We start from the raw sequence: 10,346 nt of genomic DNA, 5'->3' as shown, positions 1-10,346 counted from the left end.
CAATGAAAATTACAAATCAACGTTAAGGTCGATATTATTGGTTGTGAATTCGGCCAGCAGTTGTTTCAGTTGCAGTCTCCGTAGTCATCGTACCATCATCTATATGACCACAAGCTTTATTGATGTTTCTCCTATTTCAACAAAGCTTAACTATCATATTAAATATCTTAGCAATTCTGTGTTTAAGCCTTATGTACACTCCAACAATGACGTCAATCACCATGGCTAACATAAATGAACTAAAAAGGATGAATAAAATAATGGAATTGACATGTGTAGGGGATATCCTCCACATAGAAAATAAATAGCTAACGGTAAGCCATCTCATTGGAGAGGCTACTAGAAACCCTATTTTTCCATATGGTATCATAAAAAATATCGCTAAAATTGATACAGAAAAGGAATACATGTTTATAAATAAAAACAAAAAGAATTCATATCCTGACAAAACAGATTTCCCAGCATTTCCTGGAGTAGAAATAGTAGAATTGGAGGAAGTGATGTTCACACCATTGCCATCACTAGCACTAACCTGATAAATTCCACTAGGGGGACTCAATCCTGATTGATAAATCGCAGTTGCAACAAGAGTCGCAACTATCAACCAACTGTTACGTTGCTCCTCGGTTATATTTCTTCTAATGCGAATTATAGAAATTAATGGATTATATCTTATATGTGAAATTGTGGGAGCATCAGTGATTTCTATGCTAGGTTTTGCTCCAAAACTTAATAATATACTCTTCACATCTGGAGTGCTTGCTATGTCTAATGCGGTTTTGTTCTCCAGATTCTTTGAACATAAATCTATACGACCAGTACGTAACAATAATAGAAGTGCCTGTGCTACGAAGAAATTGAAGAACAATACAATTATTAGAGATCATTCATGCAAACCTATCTTATTTCTAACAAAAAAGATGACTTAGAAGTAGAACACCAAAAAGTAATAGGAAATATGATTATCATTTAGAAGTAGATGACTTTGTAAGTAGAACACCATTACCTGCGGGTCACTACGTAGTGCTGAAATATGCAAAATCGTGTTGCGTGCCTCATCCCACTGGTTTAATATTCTATTTTCCAGCATTTGAGCCCTTCTCTTTGTGTTTGTTCTGAGCCAGATAACAAGTACTTGAAGAGCCTCAAACTGTCCATTCTTAACAGCAATATGCAGTGCAGTCTCGTGCCTCACAGTTAAGTATTCAATAGATTCCGGACACAAGAAGAGAAAGTATTCTAAATGATTAACCTCACCAATTTGACTTGCAAAATGAAGAGGAGTTATACCTTCTCTTCCTTTAATTCTAACAAGGTCTTTATTGTTGTGCAGAAAATGAAACACCATACTCTTTTGGCCGTTTTGCATAGCGAGATGGATGGGACTGAATCCTTGCGGGTTTAGCTTCCATGCAAATGAAGGTTTTAAATTCATAATTTCATTGGCAAACGGCATATGACCCAAAGATGCAGCAATATGTAAAGGAGTTTCAACAAATGATATTACATCTATATTCTCCAAAATGGATGGATCATCTTGAATTACTGAGTAGAGGAGATCTATATCACCTGTTTGAGCTGCAGCTTTCAATCGGTCACCATTATTTGTGGTGTTCATGTTTGAAGCTCTAATATTACAGTAATGTGTTCACTAAATATAATTGTTGATTGATCTGGTTTCAATTTTCTTCACTCCTTTATAAAAAAATGACGCGCGTGTTTTTAGTTATATTTTAGTTTTTTGTTTTCTGCCAAATTATTTTTTCAAAAAAGTTACCATGTTTATGTTTTTTAAGATTTGCATATCTATTTCCTTCTTCCTCAAGAGTCCGTCATTGCTTTGGTGATCACTAAAGAATAAAGTAAAAGTAAATTCCACCATATGTAAAATGCAGTGTTTGTAGTTTGTGTTAGTCTTTTTTACTACATTATTATCTGCTTTTGACCATTCAAAATCTTAAAAATAAGTAGAGTATTACTTTTCCCACCCTATGCCCTTCTCACGCGCCCCGCAAAAATTACTAAATTGCCCTCCGAAAAATAAAATCTGGAAATTTAAAGATGGGTCCGGGTTACATATTTCGGACAGATTCGAAGTATAAAAGGAAGTTCAGCTCCCATTTTTACAGTTTCACTTTTTACTTACTCTCTCTCCCTCTAATCCCAAAATCCAAACTACATCAAAATCCAACCAAAATTGGCGAAATCTTGCTCAAACAGACTGCATTTCAATCGTTGGTGAAGATCACATGAAAGCTTAGTTCGATTTCTCTATTCATGCAAGAAATTTGTACCGTTTTTTTTTCTTCTGCACTAATTGTATTGTATTTTATGTTTATGTTTGAACATTTTGAATGATTTTTAATTATGTAACACTTGGATAGTTTTTATTTTTATGTTTTATTAATGTTTGAATGTTTGAAAATTATACTGTGTTGTTAATTGAATGTTATAAATTGAATTTTTTGTTTGAACAAATGGTCAAAGGTCAAAACGGTTGACTAAATGCTCTAAACCAGAGGCTGAGCCAAAACAGATGGCTTCTAGATTATGTCTCCGAATCCATTCATTCAACATTTGTTGACTTTCATTTGCCACCCCATTTGTTGACTTTCAACGGGGTTATTAACACAATTTGAAATACATAATCTGGAACGTGTAAAAACTTTCTAGATTATGTACTCCGAATCCATTCATTCAACATTTGCATCAGGGTGGTTTAAGTGCCAAAATTCCACGGATTTATCCAGATTATGTATTCCGGAAGGTGTTCGGATTATATATTCCAGAATATTGGTATTTTTGGAAGAAAAAAAGGCGTGCGAGGAAAGCCATAGGGTGGAAAAAGTAACACTCAAATATGTATTGCATTTGTATTATCTCATGGATGAGGCCTAAATCATCCCGTGATAATTTGAAGATAATTTACCTCTAATGACAATAGGATTCAATTATGGAACGAAAGAGACAAAGATCATATGTTGAATAAAGGAGATGATTTTTTTTTTTTTTTATATTCTTACGATGAAAATGGTAACTATTTGTAATAATAAAAATGAAGAACTGTCCGAAAAATAAAATTATGATTACATGTTTCCCCTTAAAAAAAGTATTATGATTATATGTTGAAAAAAAAGTACGTATGAGATACACTTACGAGATCATATGACTACACCTTTAAGTTACTCTCTTTAGATAAAACTTATCATTATTTTATTTTGTCCAAGCTTTATAAATTTCCTGGCTCCACCATTCCAACTTAACATTAGACACTAATGTGAATAAAATTTAATTTAATTTTTTAACAGAAAAGAGACAAATATTTGTTATGTTTCCTTCAAAAAATGTATGACGTGCTGCATAATCCTAACAAACTGAATTACAAGCAAGATAGAGAGCCATACTAGAAATGAGAAAGGAACTCTTTAGTATCTATGGATAAAAAAAAAACTTCAAAACTAGTTTAATCTATTGACATTTAAAAGTAGTTCAATCTATGGACAATAGATTGACATTTAATTATTTTGTCATTTAAAACTAGTTCAATCTATTCATGTGGAAAGAATGACATTTAGAAATAAAGAGCCATACTTCAAAACATGATTATTTCTTTTGGAGTTGTTCTCCTGCTGCTGCTGCTCATACCTTATCTGCCAGAAACTAATAGAACTGATCCAAGCCACCAATTGGTGTTGTATATTTTTAGAGGGGGAAGCGGCAATAACATGATTGGTATATTTTGTTTTGCAATTTGGCTTTTTAATTATTTCACAAGTTAGAGAGCAGAATTTTCAATTCGTGAGAATGATGTTCGTGTGAAACTTTTGATCGTGCCAAATGAAAGTGCAGGTGTTCATTTAAATCATGGTCGGGTTATGATTGAACCAATGTTTTTAAAAACAACCAGTCATTGTACTAGAAAAAGTGCTGATTCAAGGTTTAATCGTCGAACTGTGGTTGGTTAGATTGGTAATAATACGATAACATTTTTCATGATATATTAAATAATGAAGCTTTATATATCATTTTAAAAAACTCAAGTATTTTTTTTTTAAATCACAAACAAATGCACTGGTATAATCCTGAATGCATGGCAATTAAGCAAAAAATTAACCTTCAAAAGAATAAAATCATTAATTTTGAGTTGAGACAATGCTACTCAACAGAAAATAAATCCACCATTCAAAAAACAGAATTTGAACCATAAAAAGCAATGGAGAGAAGACGGTTATTATAAAGTGGTAAAAAGTAATAACTAACTCACCTTACCATTCACCTTAGCATCAAACTGCTCCACAATATTATGTGCTTTCAACCTGGCAATTACAATAGCTGCATATAACAGAATATATATAACTACAGTTTTGGGAAGTTTAAAGTTTGAAAACACACTTGTCTCGACGCCCTTTATATATAACCAAGATCCTTCTTAATATCAGACACAAGAAGAACCTACTAAGAAAACATTATAGTTACATATAAATGATGAGTTAACTTGGTTGTTGAAACCAATGTTTTAAGTAAAGCCACAACCAAGGTTTCAGATGTCTCCACCACGATCACAATGTGACCACAACTGAGGCTGTATTTGACCGCAATTTAAAGGACTGTGATGCAACAACAGTGGATACGACAATTTAAAACCACTGTTGACAGGCCCGGTTTGTGCCTTATAGCACAAGGTGACTACAATTAAGGCTACAACTGATCACAACTCTCCGCAGTATCAAAGATTGTGATACAGATGAACTGACGGAAAAATGTCTATGTCGAGGAGTTCCACAAAGCCTGGGTTGATTTTCAACATCTTGAGTGACGGAAAATGGACTGAAAATAACACACCACTTTCTCATGCTGTGAATTTCCTTGAACAATATTTAACAACAATCCATAAAGTAACTAGTAAGCAAAAAATACATAACAAAATAGCTACAGTTAGGCTGGATTACTATTAAGAACAGGTGATATCAAAGTCTCTTGGTAGACTTGTGGAGCCTTGCAACTATAGTTCTTTTGAATTTCTAGAGTCTTAACAGTACCATCTCTAGAATCATAATGTAATATCCCAAAATTTTATTTCCCATTAGCGTCGAACTTAGCACTGCTTCAATGTGTGCCTGCAACCCCTTTTATCATAATTATCATTTGCAAAACTAAGATTGCTACCGAATTATCACTGGAAAAAAAAAATTACCCCAATACGAAAATCCCTAAATTGATAAACAAACTAAACCCAAGGCGTTAATACTTTTATAGGAAGCTCTCATTTGTAATTGGATTTGGAAGTATTCTGCAAAGAACCGGCTTCAGCTCCTCAATATATGTCCAATACTTGAATGTGAATTGGTAATGATAAGAGAGCAGTGCGTCAGCTCCACAATAGCCATGATTGTAATAGATATGTGACAGATGTGAAGTGTGAAGAGTAATGCATATATTCATGGGAAATAGGATGGATATTAATTTACATGGAAGATATAAGAGATATGTTGGGAATAGATAGTGGAGTGGGAACGATAGTAAATGCCATACATGTACATGCATCGACCTTGATTAATAAAGTTGGAGTGTAAATTTAACAAAACACGTATATATAACACATGGAAATGAGAGTGGATTAAAAGCTGCATAGAGAACACGAATATGCAGCTTGGAAGAAGAGAAATGAGTGTAGTAGCTATTAATTAAATGCCATTTTCCTTATGTCTTGGGTACATGCATCGGCAGACTAAAAGTGGTGTGAGAGGGAAATTTGGATTTTGAACCTAGAGTGATGATGATTAGGAAAAGCACTAAGAAGAATTTAATGCTTTGATGATGGAGGGAAAATATTAGGTTAAAATTAGGGTATGATATTGCTTGACCAGACAAGCTTTAGTAAGAAAGATGATTAATTTTATACTTTCTTCTTTCTGGGGTACGATTCAGCAACCACAAATACAAAAGCACATTTTCTTTCTTCCATGACCAATATCACATGCAACCCCAAATTACTACATCAATCATCTTACATGTATCATCAATTGATGCTTCTCGTTATAGAAGTTTGATTGTAAGTCTACTTTATCTTACTTCATCTTGACCTGATCTTATGTATGCAGCAAGCTTACTCTCAAGATTTATGCAGAGTCCTACCAAGACACATTTTGCTGCAGCAAAGAGGGTACTTAGATATGTTAAGGGTACTACTCAATTCGGAATATGGTACAAGCCAAGTGAAAATGAAAGTTTGTTAGGCTATGTTGATAGTGATTGGGCTGGAAATATACATGACATGAAGAGTACTACAGGCTATGCTTTTTCTTTAGGCTCTGGCATGTTCTCATGGAACTCGAGGAAACAAGAAATTGTAGCTCAATCCACGGCTGAAGTAGAGTATGTAGCCGCAGCTGCAGCAGCAAACCAAGCTATTTGGTTGAGGAAAATACTCTATGACTTGGGAATACAATAGCTGGAAGCAACTGTGCTTTATGGTGATAGTAAATCAGCAATTGCTATTGCTGAAAATCCAGTTCAACATGGAAAAACCAAGCATATTCAAGTGAAGTACCATGCCATACGTGAGGCTGTTAAAAATCAAGAGATCAAGCTTATTCATCGTTGTTCCGACTCTCAAGTTTCTGATATATTGACTAAATCTCTTCCAAGAGCTAAGTTTGAAAAGTTTCGAGAATTGCTTGGAGTGTCCATCCAAAATCTCAAGGAAGAGTGTTGAGACATTGAGATTTCAGATGTACACAATAGTATTTTGTGATATTTTATGTTTTCTTTTATTTTAATGTAGTAGTTGAAGTTACCTCTGCAGAAGTATGGTGACCCATACTTGTTAGAGTGTTTAAGACTTTGTAATCTTGGTTAGGTGACAGACTACTATGCTGTCTTGCTGTTCACTTTTTCTGTTTTTTCTATATATTGTATCAGAAACTTTATTTTGATGTAGAATGAAATTATCTTCAAGTTTCTGAAATAACTTTTAGTTCATACACCCTCCTTCATTCCTTATTCATTAAATTAAGGGTTATAGGTTTGGGATTTGGGGATTTGAATTTAAGCAATGTGAATCATGTTGCATGCATAAATTTCTATAAAGTTAATATTATTGCATGTTTGAATTGTATAATTCTCTTGACTGCTTATGTTGATAATTTTGGGTGAATTTGCTTGTTCTATGTAATTTAGTTTGCTACTGGTTATGGGTTTTATTTTAGCCATTTAAAATTCTTACATTCAAATTTAATATACGAATTTGAATTAGTGTACTTGAATGGCAAATGAAAGCTATTAAGTTGTTCTAAATGTTAAACGGTATCTATTTGGAGAAAAAAAAATGGAGGCCTTGATTGGCATTTCTATATGCAAGTAAATTCTAATTTTAATTATTATTTTAATTCCATAGTAGTATAATGATTAAAGGAAAGGTACTATTGTGTATTATACAAATAAACCGAGAATTTGAAGTCCGTGACATTTACTAGATTGTGGAAGTAAGAATTAGTAGTTTTTGCAAGCTTCATATGATACGATGAATGGATTTATTTATGATAACAATGCTATAAAAGCTTTGACAGTATGAATTGGGCTTAGTAAGGCTAATTAGTTCAAATCATGTTTTAATGTTTTAATGAGAATTTTAAACTCCGTTTGCTACAACGGAGAGATAATGTAGCCTATGAGGTACGACTCATATTAACAAATGCAAAAAGAACCGTTTGCTACAACGAAGTGATAATGTAGCCTATGAGGTACGGCTCATCATCCAAACCACTTGCCCAATCAGAATCATTTAGGCTCACAAAGGTTAGCTTGCAATTGGATAAACCATGTTGCAGTAAATTAACTTCTAGTAGAAAAGGAAAAGTCACAAACACTGAAGATTAGGCATCCTCTTCTCAGGACAACTACTGAATGTATAGTTTATGCTCCCAATTATCACATTTTAATACTTTCACAGGTTTTTAATTGCAGCTTACTTTGCTGTTTCTTAACAGTTATATATTAATATCTTCTATCTAGAGCCAACCAATGTGCATGCAAAGCTTGTGCCCTCCCTGTCTTGTCCGCAATGAGAACAACGATAAATGCATGAGGAAGAACAAAACCAATGACTTGAAGTGATATCATTGAACTAGTGCAGAAAATTAGTATGACAGATTCAATCTAAAAACAAGTTTAGTGATCACAAGCATTTTTTGTTCCAATGGATTTGATTCCTTAACATGTCCAATCTAAAAGACGAAAAACCAATTACCAAAGGCTTTAAAACTGACCCTGCCATAGCTTTGATTTCCTACAGCACAGCTTCAAAAACATACAACCATAGATTTCCAAGAATTTCTACTATCTTGCTATATTTTCCAAACCCCTCGAAAGAAAGCATCTATTACATAAAACATAGAAGAAATATTTTTCAAATTGAGTAGGAAAATCTTTACAAAATTTTACAATTACAATCACTGAGGTTATAAAGATCCAAAAAACAGAACAATGACAAAGGGGTGGTACTCACGTTGATAATTGCTTATATTAGACACTTTATTCCAATAAAATATAATAGAATTTCATAAACAACGAGTGACATCTAGAAATGCATCATTGCTACCCAAATCATGAGATAATCGGTAATACGATTTAACATGTTTGTGACCAACACAATTGTGTCAAATATCATATATTTGTTCATTCCAGCAAGGCAATGCATTTAAGAGATTAATTGATAAACTTAGTTAAACATAGGTACTGACTAAACAGCAAATACAATGAAAGGTTAATTTTAATTTCCTCTTGAAACTTGTACTTAAGTTTCAACAGTAGAACATGTAGGAAAAGCTAGTACATTTTGAATCAGAACATTGTACGCGTAGAAGAGGATCCTTTCTCCCTGTGTTCTTTCTCTCCTTGCTTGAAGGACTTCTTGTTTTTCTTTAGAAGCTTGGAAAGGTCTTTCAAAACCAAGTTCACCTCTTCAGAGTCGTCACTGTTATACATTTCATCATTCTTGTCCAACCTATTTAACTCAGTCTCATGCTCTTCAAGCTCTCTGAACAATGAAACTAAGAGCATAGTTGGGAAATCTATTGATTTCGTTATAGCTCTGACCTTGTGCCGCCATTTCTTACTCAAACATCTCAAAACTTTGCTAACCAAATCTTCATTAGGAATCTTTTTACCCAACGAAGCAAGATGATTAACAACATCATAAAACCGCATTTGCATATCATGTATGTTCTCACCAGGTTTCATACAAAACCGTTCATATTCACCGGTTAGATATCCGATCCTTGCCATTTTAACTTCACCGGTTCCCTCATGAATATTTTGCAAAGTATTCCACATTTCTCGGGCAGTCTCACAATACATGACATTAGAAAACTCATCATTACATAAAGCACAAGATATCAAGTGTTTTGCCCTCGAATCAGGGTGAACCTTTTTCTTATCATCATCCGTCCATTCGGTTTTAGATTTCGGTTTGGTGAAACCATTAACAATATGAGTGGGAAAAAAAGGACCATGTTCTATGGCCTTCCAAGCATCAAAATCAGTACCCTGAACAAATATTTGCATTCTATGTTTCCAAATGTAATATTTTTTACCGTCGAAAAAAGGGGGTCGAGTGCCAAAATCATCATCATCAGAATCAAAACTGTTATTTGAGGCCATTATAAATCTGCAACAATAATATTGAAAAATAACCCTAAAATTAGCAACATGGATTTTTCAACTTGTTCAAAAAAAAAACCTACAAATTTTTCAAAAAATATTACAAAAAAATAACTATAGTAAACTAATTACATAACAACAATTTAAATATTGAAAAAGCTAGAAAGCAGAAAACAACGATACCTGAGTGGAGAAATTTGAAGACGACGAGAGAAGCAAGGGTTAACAAATTTTTAAGTTAGGTGTTACGAACCAGTTATTAGAGTCAATGAACGAAGAGAATTTAAAACATTTATTAGGTGTGATGATTTGACTAAAATGTGACCGTTATAGCTTGTTATTAGTTTAACATTTTTTTTTAATGAAAAGAGGAAGTCTTGTAATCATCTATGAAGACCGGATACATATACAAGCAGGGGCATGATATGATACGAAAAAATTTCAAAATTTTAGATACAATATGGCTAACATGTTAACAAATTTTTATACTAAAACTTATATGAATGTAAAATACTTGAAGAAAATCACAATTGATTACTCTTCATTATTATATTATTATAAAAGTCACAATTTTTAAAAAATAATATATTCGACCAAAATAAAAAAATGTAAAGTTTTCTTATAAAATTGAATTTTATACATTTCCACTGAATTTTCACAATATTGTCTCACTTTTGTACTCTTCA

The 10,346-nt window shown here is 33.1% G+C and overlaps 3 protein-coding genes across 3 annotated transcripts; 1 reads left to right on the top strand and 2 right to left on the bottom strand.

Moving 5' to 3' along the window:
- On the bottom strand, positions 1–1,639 carry LOC11410689 (ankyrin repeat-containing protein BDA1). Its single transcript, XM_039828534.1, has one exon. It carries the CDS (start codon positions 1,616–1,618, stop codon positions 926–928), a length of 693 nt encoding a protein of 230 aa, XP_039684468.1. The 5' UTR covers positions 1,619–1,639; the 3' UTR covers positions 1–925.
- A 3,121-nt stretch (positions 1,640–4,760) lies between these two features.
- On the top strand, positions 4,761–6,715 carry LOC120577530 (secreted RxLR effector protein 161-like). The gene is made up of 3 exons (XM_039829105.1): positions 4,761–4,902; positions 6,102–6,370; positions 6,452–6,715. Exons 1-3 carry the CDS (start codon positions 4,761–4,763, stop codon positions 6,713–6,715), a joined length of 675 nt encoding a protein of 224 aa, XP_039685039.1.
- Positions 6,716–8,697: 1,982 nt separating this feature from the next.
- On the bottom strand, positions 8,698–9,903 carry LOC112417079 (uncharacterized). The gene is made up of 2 exons (XM_024771879.2): positions 9,844–9,903; positions 8,698–9,667 (listed from the first exon to the last, which is right to left on the bottom strand). Exon 2 carries the CDS (start codon positions 9,658–9,660, stop codon positions 8,842–8,844), a length of 819 nt encoding a protein of 272 aa, XP_024627647.1. The 5' UTR covers positions 9,661–9,667; positions 9,844–9,903; the 3' UTR covers positions 8,698–8,841.
- Positions 9,904–10,346: the final 443 nt, after the last annotated feature.

Source organism: Medicago truncatula, chromosome 8, assembly GCF_003473485.1.
Source record: "Medicago truncatula cultivar Jemalong A17 chromosome 8, MtrunA17r5.0-ANR, whole genome shotgun sequence".
Lineage (NCBI taxonomy): Eukaryota > Viridiplantae > Streptophyta > Magnoliopsida > Fabales > Fabaceae > Medicago > Medicago truncatula.
The sequence above is the reverse complement of the archived record's forward strand: the minus strand, read 5'-3'. Positions and strand labels throughout refer to the sequence as shown.